This window comes from Ailuropoda melanoleuca, chromosome 16 (genome assembly GCF_002007445.2).
Source record: "Ailuropoda melanoleuca isolate Jingjing chromosome 16, ASM200744v2, whole genome shotgun sequence".
NCBI classification, from domain to species: Eukaryota; Metazoa; Chordata; class Mammalia; order Carnivora; family Ursidae; genus Ailuropoda; species Ailuropoda melanoleuca.
In genome coordinates this window covers 65,704,774-65,720,715 of record NC_048233.1, presented here as the reverse complement: position 1 = coordinate 65,720,715, position 15,942 = coordinate 65,704,774, and the positions used below count along the sequence as shown (strand labels likewise).

The following is a 15,942-nucleotide window of genomic DNA, read 5'->3' as shown; positions in this document are numbered from 1 at the left end:
AGGAGCAGATAGTAAATATTTTCACGGGTCAGAACCGTTCAACTCTGCCACGATAACTGGCGAGCAACCACGGACAAGGCATTAAAAATGGGCGTGGCTCTGTTCCAATAAAACTTTATGTACAGAACCAGGCAGTGAGCCACGTTCAGCCCCTGTATTATAGTTTGACTGTGCCGGTAGGAGATATCCTTTATTTATATGACCCAGATAAGTTTTTTTCTATAAAACCAATTCAAGACGTGTCCTCCAAACCCTTTTGTAAAACTAGGGTGCCTCTTAGACACCTGCGCTCATCTTAGCACTAGGAAATATGCTGTAAGTTAGTGATGACTCAGTCCAGTAGTTTTCTTGAGGATTCTTTGGCAGTAACTTGGGGGAACTAAGGGGATAGTGAGGGTAGAGGGCTTTGGACCCTGGTACCTCAAAAAGGAGAACTTCTTGGGGCGCCTGGGTGGCACAGCGGTTGGGCGTCTGCCTTCGGCTCAGGGCGTGATCCCGGCGTTATGGGATCGTGCCCCACATTAGGCTCCTGTGCTATGAGCCTGCTTCTTCCTCTCCCACTCCCCCTGCTTGTGTTCCCTCTCTCGCTGGCTGTCTCTATCTGTCAAATAAATAAATAAAATCTTTAAAAAAAAAAAAAGGAGAACTTCTTGGATGCATGTTTTTTTAATTAGCGGCTTTCAAAAGAATTTGTTTGAAAAAAAGGGGTAAGGAGCTAGAAAAAAAAAATCCAGGAAACCAGTAATCCAGTCCAAATGGTTGGAGATCACATCCCCCTTCTGGTGTCATGTGTTACGGACACATTTATTACACAATTACGTATAGAACAAATTGACACATACTTTTTCTAACTGGATGGAAAGGGGTCAGGAAAGAGCTGCTTTGGGGTCATTTGTGGGGTAGAGGATGTTTAGGGGACACAGACCAAGGGTCTTATGCAGTTTGAAGCTTCAGACAAAGACCACAGTATCTACTGTCAAAGCCTTTAGGGTGGAGTCAGTAGGTTGGCGTATGGCCATCTTGGAGGGGCAGGATGCTACAGTGGCTTGGACTTTACATGCAGACACAGGTTTGAATCTCTGCTCTGTTGACACTTAGTGCTAGACAAGCTGTTTCTTTAACTCTCTTAATATACATTTTCCCAGCTGGAAAACTGGAATGATATTACTTCCCTTTTCAAGCTGTTGGGTGGATTAAGTGAATTAGCCTATGCAAATTGCCTAGCACATTGCCAGGTGCTTGAGAAAGTAATTTCCTTCTCCACTCTGTTCTCAGGGGTATGGGGTGAGCTCAAAGGCTCTCTGAGATCTTCCACCATCTCTTTCCTGTTGACTCCAATTTCCATGTCCCAATCTTCTCTTCCCAGGATGTGGCCAGGTTCTGCGAGCCTCAAAGGGTCAGATTTTGTTGGAGAGCTACCCCCTAAATTCTCACTGTGAATGGACCATTCATGCCAAACCTGGGTTCATCATCCAGCTAAGGTAAGGGGCTGGAGTCAGAATTAGGGAGTTTGGGGTTATCAGGAAACACAGTAAGAGGGCTGAGGGCCCTGGATCCTAATGACCACAAGCTAACCATTAGCACTTTATTCTTAAAAGCAGTAAGTACAGGGCGCCTGGGTGGCACCATTGGTTAAAGTGTCTGACTCTTGGTTTCGGCTCAGGTCTGATCTCAGGGTTGTGAGATGGAGCCCCACGTTGAGCTCCCTGCTCACTCAGTGCAGAGAGTCTGCTTGAATTTCTCTCTCTCCCTCTCTCTGTGCCCCTCCCCTGCTTGTGCTCACGCACTCGCACGTGCCTGCTCTCTCTCTCTCTCAAATCAATGGATATATCTTTAAAAAAAATGCAAGAAATGTACACTGGAGCCTTTCTTCTTTTCTTTTCTTTTCTTTTCTTTTCTTTTCTTTTCTTTTCTTTTCTTTTCTTTTCTTTTTTTCTTTTCTCCATTCCGTTCCTTTCACCTCTTGGCGATTCCATGGGATAGGCCTGGTCAAAACTAGAGCCAATTACATGTTTGTCATTCACTGCCCTAGAATGGTGGGAGGGGGGTGTTTAGGTAATTTTGACCCAAGGATAACGCCAACAAGGCAAAATACTAATCTTTACCAAGTCTTCCTATTCACCCAGTACTGGACTGGGTTCTACGGGAGGAAAGGGAAGAGATAAAAGGCACAGATCTAATCTTCAAGGAATTTATACTCCAGATTGGGGTTTCCGTTCATCAGCTCCTTTCACTGATGTTCTCAGAAAACAACTACCACCCCATAACAAACAGACCCATTTTCTCCCTGGTGTGGAGGATAAGCCATTTCTTCTTATGGAGCTTTGGGGTCCTCATAAATATTTAATTTATGCTATGGTGCAAAGTACAGGCCCAGTTTTATTGTAACTCTAGATAAACAACACCAGAGAGTCCTGTTCTGTGAGAACTGTTCACTGTTGCATCCTAGTGCCCGGAACAGCCGAAATGTCAATGTGCTGCGATGTCTGACGGTGCGGTACACACCGCAGGAGCTTGAGAGATATTTGTTGCATGAACGAATGTTGAAAAAACTTCTCCCTGCCTCCAGTATATCTCCTCTCTCCTGGCAAATACCTCTCCTTTTCCTCTCTAGGGAAGCGGAGTGGCCCACTCACCTCTGGGATTTTTAGGGACATTGTCCACTTAGTTTTTCCTTTCTACCCAGTAAGGAGGTTGGCAGTGATGGAAATCTCGAATCTTCAACGACGCAGGTTTTCAATAAGTATTTTCTGGATGGATCAATGGAGGTTTCCACATTCCACCTGGATCCTCAGATGGCTCTCTGTCCTCCAAGCGGGGCAACATAAGGCCCTCTGCCTTGGAAAGATCCAGTAAAACAGGTCACCTTCTCAATTCTCCTCACCAAAGCTGACCCTCAGTGGCTGGTCTCCCCATTCCTTGAGGATCTGGGGTTGGGAGTGAGGCTCATTAATTGGACTTCTCTAGAGGAAGTTTAGCATAAGGAACACCTGAGGGGCCACACCATTCTGCTTAAGGGACTTCAGATCGGGTCTGCCAGGGATGATAAGGGCAGGTGTTAAATGCCTCATATTATATCAGCCCCTCAGGGACCAGGCCAGCGGGCCCCTTAGGGACCTCCAAGGAGCTTCTTCAAGATCCAGGATGCAAAGGAAATCTCTCCCAAAACAAAAATCCCAAATGGTGGAGGGATTGGACAAGCACATCACATGCCTAGGAGAGGCCCCTAGGGAGGATTAGAAATATATAGATTTCTTTTCCTCCAGTCAAACCTGGACCTACTGGCCAGTGATGATGATGATGATGATGATGATGATAATAATAATAGAAACACGAATGCACGTGTATAATGTTCAGAACAAAAACTGAGCTGTCATCCTTGGTGCACCCCCCCACCCTGCTTTCTAGCACCACAGCCAGGACACCACAAAATCTATCTTCTTACCTGTAAAATAATCTCGAGTCCATCACTTCTGACTCTGATGCCATTATTCTCCTTTTATCACCATCATCTCTCACTTTGACTATCCCATGGCCTCCTAACTGGCTCTCCTGTTTCCACTCTTGCCAACTCTGCTGTCTTCTCTCTTCTGTGACAAGAGTGATCCTTTAAAATCCTAAATCCAAGCATTATTCTGTTGTTGAAACCTTCCAGCTCATTCCTGTGAGGCTTGGAATAAAATCTAGACTCCTTACCATGCAGGATCTGACTCCTGCTTTCCTTGCTGACCTCAGTTCATACCACTCTCCCCTTTACGCTCCACCTTCCAGCATCCCTGACCTTCTTTCAGGTCCTCAACTATGCCAAACTCATTACTGCCACAGGGCCTTTGCACTTACAGAGTCCCCTGCCTGGACCTCTCTTCCTCATGACCTTCACATGGCTGGCTCTATTTTATCATGTAAACGTCTGCCCAGATATCAAGTTCACAGAGAGGTCTTCCTTGACCACATGGTATAAAAAGCTTACCCTCCCCGGTCACTTTTTAATGCCCTTACCTGGCTTATTTTCTTCACAGGACTGAATACTCTATGAAATTACCTTGTTTTCTTGTTTCCTTACTTACTCTTTGTCCCCCAGATCAGAACTGCTCTCTGTTAGGGCTGGCACTAGTTGGATGGATCTAGTTGGGTCACCACTGTGCTTTCAGCACCTAGAACAGCGCCTGCCACAGATCCACACAGAGCTGTTAGGTACATGAACCAATGAATGTACAAATAGAAATACAGCTTGCAGTATCTCATATTTTGGTTTCAGAAGAAAGCCGTGATCTCTGTTGGGTGGTGGCCTTGTCCTCTCTCCTTCACTTTTCAGACAGAGATACTAAAGTCCAGAGAAAGAACAGATCTGTCAAGGCCCCCAGTGAGCTAGCAGTGGCATCTGGGTGAGAAGTCAGGTCCTTAGATGTTAGACCACGTTTCACAGAGCATGACTAACGGGCCTTATACTGCCTTACAAAAGGTTTTGTGATAAAAATTTTGTGAAACAACTACTAGTTATAAGGTAGCTTTTTAGGAAGACCTTTAAGTGTATTCAAAATATATTGTCACTGTGGTCCTGTGTTCTCTGGCACTTGGACTTTTTACCAAAAGTGGTAGAAATAGGCCCTTGTCCCAGCATTTCAGGTGGCAGTTGTGAGCTCTTCTGTCTATTCTTACTTTTTCTCCAAAACTTGAGGGAGAAGATACAGATGTATATTCTGTGACCTTGATACCCAGGCATTCCCTTTGGAAACTATCTGAAAAGTAGCTTTTCCTCTCTTTGGGGCTGCCTCCTATCCTGTCTCTTGGAATTGGAAGCTTGGGGTCATCTTCTGCTTTTTGGATCTGATGCAGTCAAGTATTTCCAAACCCAAAACCCTTTTAGGCAATCACAGATTTATCAGATCTCCCCCAGTTCTGAAATTCTGATATAGTGCTACCTTTTCTACTCTTTGGGCTAAGAATTATGGCTACCCAGAAGATCATTGCCTTCTCATCCTTCCATCAAACGGAGGAATGTGCAGAGATTTTGTTCTTTTTTTGAGTTTTGCAAGACAATGTGTTCTTTTTCCATCCTCCAATCGTAAAGTTATACTATCATATCCACTCAACCATCTGTTCACCAATATTTGCTTGGCATCTCTGTATCCCAGGCACCGTGTTAGGCACTCTGCAAACAATGCTGGAAGAAGACAGCTGTTCTCTCCTACACTCAAGAAATTTACAGCTTAGTGGAGAAAATAGGCATGTATGCATGTGCCTGCACACACACACACACACTCAAAAAATCAAGAAGAAGCTAAAGAAGAGAAATTAAAATGTATATACCCATTATGAAGAGAACAGGGGATCACTTTTAGAAAGAGTTGTAAAGGAAACCTGTTTGAGGAGAGAATATTTCACGTGAGGCCTGAGGATAGGAAGGAACCAGCCATGCAGCCTGGGAGGAAAGTGCCCCTGGAAGAGAGGCCCGCATGTGCAGAGATGATCTGGAAGGAATAGGGCCTCTCTCTGCCTGGGCATATATGCACACATGCATCCAGCACACACATACATGCCCCTATGCTAAAAGAAATTCATCTGACCTCACACTGTCCAGGAGCATTTTTCTATCAGGCCAGTGGCACCGCTCTTCCGAGACCTGTTCATCACCTGGCCTTGAACTTGCTCAGGGATTGCAGGAGGGTCCAGGGCCCACCTGTTTCCTGCCGCCCCCTCTCTACCCACAGGTTCGTCATGTTGAGCCTGGAATTCGACTACATGTGCCAGTACGACTACGTGGAGGTCCGCGACGGGGACAGCATCAACAGCCAGATCATCAGGCGCTTCTGCGGCAATGAGCGGCCAGCTCCCATCCGGAGCACGGGCTCTTCACTCCACATCCTCTTCCATTCCGATGGCTCCAAGAACTTCGATGGCTTCCATGCCATCTTTGAGGAGATCACAGGTAAAGGCCATGGAGACAGAGGGAGCACTTTATGGCTCTGCTCCAGACAGAACCCTCCTTGCTGTGCTCCTCTCCTTCTTCCTGCTCAGCCTGATTCAAACCCACAGTGCTGAGTTCTTGGGAGCAACCTACACACTGAGCAGGAAGAAAGAGATGGCAAGGTGTATTTCAGAACTGGTCACCAGAAGCTTAGCTGGTTATTACTGATGTCCTTGTACAGATGCTGGAGCAGAGGGAGGCCGGGTGGTTTGTCCAACGTCACAAAGCAGTTGGCTCTACGGCTCACCCTGGGGGGCCTCTCATGGTTAACAGCATTAGCTTCGGAGCTCTGGCAGATGAAGCCATGTGACTGGGGTAAATTCTTCTATTTCTCTGGGCCTCAGTTTCCTAATCAGTGAATAAGGAAGAAAGTATAGATCCTGTTCCATTAGGAAGGTTCTGGGAGACGAAACAGATGAAGAGCTTAGCACAGTGTCTGGTACAAAGGACGTATTCAGTAGCTGCCCAACCACAGGTGTGCCCTGGGCCTCCCTCTGTCATCTGCGAAATAAACATTAAAAGTGTTTCACTCAGTGGGAAATGCCACTTACTTTTGAGTGACTCTAAGCCTGACTTGAACTCCTGCCCTGTTCATATCAGGAAGTAGGATTGGATCATAATGAGCAAAACGTGCAATGCTAGGGAAGGACCCTCAGCGCTCGTTGTTCTGAGACTGGACTGCATCCAGCTTTCCATACCAAGCTCAGGCTCGAAGTTTTTTTTTTTAAATACCCAATTAGGCATTGCAGTGGCATTTTGATCGCTATGGCTTCCTATGAAAGGTATGATACAAAAGCCTCAGGAAGGGCACTGGTGGCGGGGCGGGGGGCCATCCTTCTGCAGCCTTGTCCTTCTGGCAAGACTGGCAGATGCCCCCACCCCCTTGCCCTTCCCTTGGACCGTTCGTCCACTGCCTTCCAAGGACGTCCGCTGTGGGGCTCCTGGAGGCTGTGTTGTCGTGCTGTGGTCAGACTGTGGCTGATACTTGCCCTTGGTCATATAGGGCCAGCCAAGACTGGTCAGGTCACAGTTGTGTGGGTGTCTTCATGGCAGTCAGCAGGGCTGGCTGTCAGGGAAGCCCGGGAGAAGAAGCAGTGGCTCGCCAGCCCGTGACCCTGGGACTGAGGGGAGGGGCGGGAGGGTCTCTTCCTCCTCGGAACTGGGTTCCTCAACCCCCACCGGAGAACTTTGAGAAATGCTGGTCTGTGTTGTCAAGTAGACAGTAGCACTTCCGGTTCCTCAGACACCCTGTTTGTGTGATTGTACTCAGTTTTCTCCCTCAGGCTAAGGTCACCTCCTGCACACCTGCGCAGCCAATCCCAGCCTTCAGGGTTTGTATCCCATTTGTCTTCCTCTGCTAGACCTTTTCTCTTGTTCCAATGGGTTGTGACTTTGGCCCAGTCAGAGCGTGTTAGAACACTTTCTCCTCTTTCCTGACATTAATCTAGTATGCTTCGGGCGATAGTCATCGTGTATTTTTTGCCAGAAAGCTCTGATTTGGTAAGCATAATGTCCGACTCCAGTGCCTCTCACGGGGTGAACACTCAGGACGGGCTTGTGGACCTGGGCCCGGTGGTATCTTTCCACATCAGGGTAAATGAATGTGGGGTTAGTTGTTAGCACGCAGACCACTGTTTCCCAAAGTGTTCTCTGTAGAAAAAGAGTCTTCTCTAAAGATACAGGTCCTGAGGTCAGATGAGCTTGGGAAGGCCAGACATTGTGTGCATTCTGAGAAATGTGCAGTGCTCATTAGAGTGTGGAGCATTCTGAGAAGTTCTACAGTAAAGAAATCTGGTTAGTTATCATTTACTACCAGTAGCGCTTCCCCACCATACTTGAGCCCACAACCCTTTCTTAGTTGAACACATCAGCATCTTGAGGGACTCATGCTTACAGAAAGCATGTTAGGAAATGCTCAAGTTCATTTTCGGCGGTGTCATGAAGATCTTCCAGTTCCTTTCCCTCTGTACCCATCTTTCTTGAAAAAAGATGATCGAAAGCTCCCGGAGGCTGCCTCCCTCCCGTGGAGTCCCTATGGGAGGGGTAAAGGCATGCTTCTGTTCTAATGACATGGTGTACTTATTTTTGTTGGCTTTAGGCTTCTCAGACCGTAGGAGCATACTTCTGGGGCCTTCGAAAATATCAAATAACATCAGATACGTACCTGTTTTAGGCATTCTCAAACAATGGTAACAGGAATCCAAAAAAAGAAGTGAAAATATTGTAAGAAGAAGACTCGAATAGGAAAGCAAGGCTCTGGTCAAGGCCCAGGCTTGAAGAAATTGACTCACCGCGCAGTGACACTGAGGGAAATTGCCTTTTCTCTTACAGCATGTACCTCTTCTCCCTGTTTCCATGATGGCACTTGCCTCCTTGACAAAACCGGATCTTACAAATGTGCCTGCCTGGCAGGCTACACGGGGCAGCGCTGTGAAAATCGTGAGTATGCCTCTGGAGCGGGAGCTAGGGTGTCCGTGGGGCTGGCATGAAGTCTGTTGTTTCTTGGTGTATAGGATGGTCTGTCCAGGGTGGCATGTAATGTGGACAATCCCATCGAGTGGTTCTCGGGGCGGGGCAGCCTCTGACTCAGGATATCTGGAACCACCCAGGTCTTCCCGTTGACATTTCCAGACTTCACCTTCTGCATATACCCCTCAAAAAGATATGCCTTCGGTGGCCTCAAATAATATTCAGAGCTCAAAAACATGGAAGAAGGGCCAACAGTAGAAAGCCACCATCATAGAGTGTCCGGTGGCTCTCGGTGTGAACTCTCTGGCTGGTAAGATCTGAAATTGGGGTTCTGCCCCAGGGTACCATCCATAGACTCCAGGATGTTTGCATGGTCTGGAGCCACTGGCATAGAGGAACTCAACACCGGGAGCAGAAGTCATTTCTCAGGGGTCTCTGGCAAACAAGCCTGTGTGTGACATGTGTCCTAACAGAAGTTTGAGACCAAAAACAGATGTCATGAACTGCAACTATTAGCACAGAATGAGATGTGTGGAAGAATGGGAAGATTCGAAATTTGGGGGAAAAGGCAAAGGAGGACCGATAAGAGCCTAGGTAGGGTTTCCCCGCAGCAGACCCTGAGTGGCGAGTGTGCATGCAGGTGATGTATTAGGACATGGTCCCAGAGAGGCGGGCAAGGGAGTGGGGAAGCTGGGTTGGGAAGGGAGGGAAGCCAAGCAAAGGTGTGATTTCAGGCAAAATCCAGCTTCAGTGGAATCTGGCACGTAAATTACATCTCCAAGTGGGTCGTGGCTTTATAGCAAGGGGGGTGGGCTTTCATAGCACCCCCTGCCACCAGCCATTGGCCAAGGGCTTCCCTGGGCAAGTAGGAGAACATGCCTGACTTTCTATGCATGTTTCAGTAGCCCTTGAATGGTCAAAGAGATCTCAGGTGCAGGCCATTGGAAGCAAAACAATGGAGACTGGGGGATGGGGAAGGCAAGGTGCCCACAGAAGTGGTGAAAAGGCATCTGAGCAGCGTCCGCTACAACCACTTGTAACTAGCGTGCACACGTACTCTGGGGTCATCCTGTAAGGGACCCTGGTCTGATAGCATTCTATAAAGTTTGTCCATTTGTCAATCAATTTTATGAGTTTTCCTTGTAAACAAGGCAGACAGAAGCCATGGGGTCAACAGCGTGTCCTCGAGTGTGTCACGGCATTCTGCCAAAAGCATCCCTTGCTTTGCCGTGGCGAGGCTGACCTGAGTGTGGTTATGCCGGCTGCTTAGAAAAAGATGTTCTGTTTCATGGTTCCTGCCTCGTTTGAACCTGCTGTGTTGTGTGCAAGGCAGAGAAGAGAATGCTGCTTTCTCTTTGTTTTAAAAATGTGTGTGTAGAGTGAACCTGGAATCTTGCCCATGGCAAATCCTGAGCTTTACCCTTTAAATTCAGAGGGAGAAACATAAAGGGGGGGGGGCTTAATTTCTTGATGAACTAACCGACTGCATAATACCTAGAACTTTGAAAAAGAAGGTGAAATTGGAGAGAAGTGAAATATCACCAAATAAGCCAAAGTGGTTTATGAAGCTGGGTCAAATCAGAGCAGGGGTGGGGATGGGGGGGGGGAGAGAAATTGATCAAAAGTTGTGACTAAAATATTAATGAGTTGCTTACAAGCCAAACATTGTCTTTTCCGCATTGTCATTCTATCCAGAAAACAAAGCAAAGCAAAACGAACACATAGAATGAAAAAGAAGGTAAACTGTGTCTTTATGAACTGATTCATAACTTGAGTGACAAACTGTCTCAGATCACTTCTGGTCTCAGAACACCAGCCTAGACGGACAAGAGAATTCTCTTTAGAAATGTCTCTTTGAAATGTCATTCAAAAACCTAAATTCCCATCGTATCTTGTAGTCGTGACTGGGTGAAGGCGTTGGTGATAGATGCCTGATACATCATTCGCTGGCATTCACGTCGGGGACCAAATGTTTTATTATTTTTTATAAGATTTAGATTTGGTTTTCCTTCTAGAAAATTCAGCAGGAGTTCCAACTAACTCAATGAGGGAAGCATCAGAAAAATTGGCTGTGGCAGTTTACCTTGTAATTTCTGAACAAACCGTGGTTTTCTGGAGTACCCTATTAGCTAGAAAAAAAGGGGGGAAGAAAAAAGATTTACTTCATTGTTTTCCTCATGAGTATACCCCTGAACTGGAATAATATCCCTGGAGGAAATTGCTTCAAAATGAACAAGAAACTCAGGTACTCTGGGAGTCTCTAAACTTTGAAATGCCCAGATTGAACTAGGCATTTGTTTTACAAAATCGCGTTAAAAGCAGCAAGTCAAATATGAATGAGAATTCCGTCTTTTATTTAAGTAGCGCCAAATCTGATGAGGGAAGCTACGTCATAGATGCTGCTTTAATGGGCTGCCCTCCCGGAGTCTTGTGAGACGGTGGGTGGATGTTCCTTTTAGTAGATAAAGGATTTGAAGCAGAGAGCTCGAGACACTGGTCCCCATCAATTTCAGAACTCGAGACATGATTCTCACCAGATGAGCAATTGATAAACTTTGGTCATGTCATCATGTCCCATTGTCCCATTATCTATCTAGTCCTCTCAAAGGGCTTTCCTTCCCAGGTAAAAGCTGCCTGTCACTCTTTTCCAAAGAGAATCCCGATTCCCTGTTTCTTGATATAAGCTATTCTCATTCTTTTCTTGGTGTGTTTTTAAGAATGTGAGTGGGGCTGGAATAGAAGTAGATTTTCTGCTTACCTACAGAAGAAAGATACTTGTAAAAATCATCAAATTGTCCAGCGGTGTGTAAAATAAAAAGAGAACATTATTTTCCCTGACCCATCCTGGTTCCCGGTGGAATCACTGTTACTGTGGTCCTTCTGGACTTTTTTCTATGATGTGCAAAACTAAGTTGTTGGTAAATCAGTATTTTAAACCAGTGATTCTCAGTTGGGGGTGATTTTGGCTCCCACTCCAGCCCTCAGGGGCCTTTGGCAACATCTGGAAACATTGTCGATTGTCCTTATTGCAGTGGGGAGGCTGCCCCTGGCATCTAGTGGGTGGAGGCCGGCGATGCTGCTCAACGGCGTGCGAGGCACCGGGCAGACCCAGACCAGAGAGTGACCTGGCCCAGCTGTCAGCCATGCCCAAGTTGAGAAACCCGGTTTCGAACAAAAGTTGATCAAAGTATACATGCAATTTTTCAACTTGTTTTCAGTGCCTGCATCATGGACGTTTTCCCCAGGCCAGTCCATGTGGGTCTACCTTCATTAAAACAAGTGATTTTCTGAGTATTCCCTTGTAAGGATGTATATACCATCATATATGTTCATCTAATTAAAACAAGTGATTTTCTGAGTATTCCCTTGTAAGGATGTATATACCATCATATATGTTCATCTAATCCCTTACGTGAACTTGCTACCATACTTAGTTTATTATTATAAGGAGAGCAGCAATGAATAACCTAACACCGATTTCTTGGTTCATATGTTACAGGTATTTTTGTAAGAGAAATTCCTAGATGTTGAGCTGTTAGTTCAAAGCGTCCATAAAAACAAGTGATTTTCTGAGTATTCCCTTCATTAAAACAAGTGATTCATTAAAACAAGTGATTTTCTGAGTATTCCCTTGTAAGGATATATATACCATCATATATGTTCATCTAATCCCTTACGTGAACTTGCTACCATACTTAGTTTATTAAAACAAGTGATTTTCTGAGTATTCCCTTGTAAGGATGTATATACCATCATATATGTTCATCTAATCCCTTACGTGAACTTGCTACCATACTTAGTTTATTATTATAAGGAGAGCAGCAATGAATAACCTAACACCGATTTCTTGGTTCATATGTTACAGGTATTTTTGTAAGAGAAATTCCTAGATGTTGAGCTGTTAGTTCAAAAGCGTCCATAGATTCAAACTTTGGAGAGGTATTGCCAAAATGGTCCCCAGAAGGTTTCACTGGTTTACAAGATAAGCCGTTATAATCACGAGTTCTCAAAATAAGAATCAGAACTCACATTTGAGAGACGAGCGTCTGTTCTTGTCAAGTTGAAAATGGATTTATTTTCAAAGGAAGACGAGTGGGTCTGAGGGAACGGGCCTGGCGCCGGCACTTCCTGGGGTCATAAAGGAGGAGGAAGAAGCAACCCAGACAGGTTGGGCTCCTTCAGGCGTCAAGAGCCCGAGGGTCCCCAGGGCAGTCCGTATTGCTGCTACCCCAGATCTCTCCTCCCCTGGTTTCCCAAGGAGGAGCAACTTTCCCCTGCTCCCAGGTGACCTCCTCTGAGAGCAGAACATGGGGAGTGGCCCCCTCTTCAGCTCTGGGGCCAACCTAGCCTCCTGCCAGTACCCTCAGTGACCCCAACCTCCCTGGGCCGCCGTGTAAGAAACCACGCGCCCCCCCCCCCATTTTTTTCCCTCTGAAGTTTCCTGTTTCTTTGTATGGACACAAGGACAAAATAAGTTCTTGAGTAAATGGTGGGAATCTTGTTTTGTACAAGTGGAGAGCGAGGGATTCATTGCCCCGCTCCAGTTTCCATGTTGCCTTTGTTCCCCTGGCCCAGTTATCGACGCCCGGGCCTTCTCCTGCATCCTAATGAAGGACGATGAAACAGGCGAAAGCTTGGGGCACAATGCTCACACTGCGGGCTCTGACGCGCTTTGAACAAAACAAATCGGCTTCCACCAATTAAAGAACACTGGGGACTCCGGATTCGTTTGGGGTTTGGAGCAACAGAAGGTTCCCCACTAGCCTGTCCCAAGGACTGGGAAGAAAGAGCCCCAGATGAGAGGCACACTTTATACTCTAGCTTCAAAGGGGCAACCGCATTTCTCGTCAGAATAAGTGATTAGGAACTTTGGGGTTTTCATGGAAACGGTCACACTGCCGCAGTGGGAATGTGCCGAGGCCGCCAGGGGGTCACGCTCACCTCTCCCGTCGCAGACGGAAGGTGCCGGACGGTGGTGGGATGCGTGCAGACTGTCCCCAGATCTCTCCGGGGAGCCACTGTAAACATGGAATTGTGTACTGGCTTCTACATAGTTCCAAGGGCCGGTCTTGGCCTTAATTTATGGAAGACAGGGGCCCCTTTGTCCGTAGTGAGATGGTATGTCCCGGGCTGAAGAGCTGGGGCTCTCTGGGCAGAAAGACCTCGGCTTGACCCTTAGTCTGCTGTTTACCAGCCGGATATCCTTGAGCGGCCCGTTTCACTGCAGTGAGCCTCACTTTCCCCATTTGTAAAGTTCAAAAAATAATCCATGTATTTCTCAGAGTGTTTGCGGGGAATGGGATGAAATAATCCACATAAGGCGCTGAGTTGAGTCATAGGAGCCATTATTGGTTTTTTTTTTTTTAATTTTCTTATTTGAGTATGGTTGACACGCAATGTTACATTAGTTTCAGGTGTACGATGTAGTGATTCAGTTTCTCTATAGGTTATGCTAGGCTCCCCCCACTGTTGCTACCATCTGTCTCGGTACAACGCTATTATGGTATCCTGGGCTGTATTCCCTCCGCTGTGCCTTTCATCGCTGTGACCTGTTCCTTCCAGTCCCCTAACTGGAAGCCTGTGTCTCCCACTCCCCTTCGCCCGTTTAGCCCACCCCCCCACCTCGTTCCCTCTGTCCTCCACCCGTTTGTTCTCTGTCTTTATAGGTCTGTTTCTGCTTTTTTTGTTGTTGTTGTTTAGTCATTTGTTTTGTTTTTTAGATTCCACATATGGGTGAAACCCTATGGTATTTGTCTTTCTCAGTCTCATTTCACTTCGCATAATACCCTCTTTTGCCTCCCCTGCTATGCCTGTTTAAAAGTTTGGCAGAAAGTAGGGGATTCTCCAGATAAGGGGTTAGGGGAACAGTGCCAGTTTCTACAAAGCAGATGATTATGACATACCATTCTTGGGATTCCAGGGTTTAGGAAAATTCTCCCCTCACCTTTCTAAGTTTCCTCTGTGAGCTGCTTTTTGCAATTCACTGCCAGATACTAAGTATTGTTTACCGCTGCTCTTGCATACAGGCAAGAAGGCTCTGGTTTTAACAGGGCAAGGAGACACTGCTAACGTCATTGTCATAGAGGAATCCTAGATCCCAGGAGAAGACACCCACACTGGGCATGATGGGTGGGGAGCCTTTGTAACCAGGGCAGCTCAGAGATGGGACTGTGAGAAATGATGAATGGAGTAATGCCCGGGAGGAACTGGTTTTGGAAGCTCCAGGGTGGGCTGCCCGAGCATCGTGTTATCTGGTCAGTCTCCCTTTATCTCACGGGGTTTTTCGGAAGTCACTCATTTAACATGGGGTGGGCTGCATGTCAGTCCCTTGGTGGTCATGTGGGAGACTGGTGCTCCAGACCATCACTTAGCCGCTCTATTAGATGGCAATAAAGAGAATGAGCAGTCCGGCTTGAGATGGCATGAGAGGTAGAGGGATAATTCCATGGAAGAGTCCTTGGGAATCCATAGTTGGTACCGACAAGTACTTGACAGCCCAGAGCCTTCAGACATTGGAGAAGCCCCAAGAAGACCAGGAGCTAATGGACTGCTACCTTCTCATAGACTCCTTACACCTGAGCCTCCCCTCTCCTTCCCTCCCTGACATGGAGATGAATCTCTGACGTCCTTATTGGTGTATTTAGAGGGATGCCATCCCCTTTAGATTAAACTCTGAAAAGCCAAAGCTATTACTGAACACAGTAGAAGCTGCCTTTATGTAGTTATCAAGGTATTTGTGTGTTTGTTTTATAATTCAGGGGACACGTTTCCTTTTGGTTTGGATCATTCCTTGTTGGGCGAATCTGAGTCTATGTCGATGAAGTCACATTTTAGCATTAACCCTGATGGGCTCCATGGGCCTGTGGCCCCTTCACCAAAGCGTTGCTATACCCCATTCAAGGTCAGAGGCTTGGTGCTTGGCAAATAAAGGGTGCATTGTGCGAGTCAGCAATCCTTTTCATTATGGACATTATTCCAGCAGATACTAAGAGGACAGGTGAGGCCACACAGTCAACTTTCCAGCCTGACTGTCTCCAAGAGCTCGGGATGGAGCACCCATCAGGGTGGAGAGGGCCAGACCCACCATCGTTTCCCTGCCCCTGACAGGGCCCTCTTGGCTTTTGCTTTGGCAGATGAGGTCACTGAGGCAGGACTTAATGCAGGAGGCAGATTTTATTTTGGCTCTGGGTTAAGAGGTAATCCATTAGAGCGGGGGTGGGCTGTCTGCCCCCGAGGGGAGAGGCTGGAGGGTGCAAAGAGTGGGAGAACATGAGAGGAAAGCTGAATTTACTTCGGGTGGGAACAAACATCGCTGCCTTCATGGACCCGGAGACTGATATCAGCCCCTTGACAGAAGCTAGAGGGCCCCCCACTTTTCTCTCAAGGCCCCTGCCTTGTGGGGCATTCACTCCCTGTCCCTCACCCTGCTTCAGAAGATGAAACATAGGAACTTTCCGCTGGCATCCAGGTATTAAAAACAACAAGAGTAGTTTCTGCCATCTCTG

General features: G+C 46.8%; 1 protein-coding gene across 3 annotated transcripts in view; it reads left to right on the top strand.

The window, feature by feature from the left end:
• Positions 1-15,942, top strand: part of PAMR1 (peptidase domain containing associated with muscle regeneration 1) — a 71,428-nt gene that overhangs the window by 34,754 nt on the left and 20,732 nt on the right. For all 3 annotated transcript variants that reach the window (XM_011226720.3, XM_002920616.4, XM_034645093.1), the window contains 3 exons: positions 1,367-1,481; positions 5,712-5,929; positions 8,300-8,407. In XM_011226720.3, the coding sequence (XP_011225022.2) occupies positions 1,367-1,481; positions 5,712-5,929; positions 8,300-8,407 (441 nt within the window). The remainder of the gene's footprint in view (positions 1-1,366; positions 1,482-5,711; positions 5,930-8,299; positions 8,408-15,942) is intronic.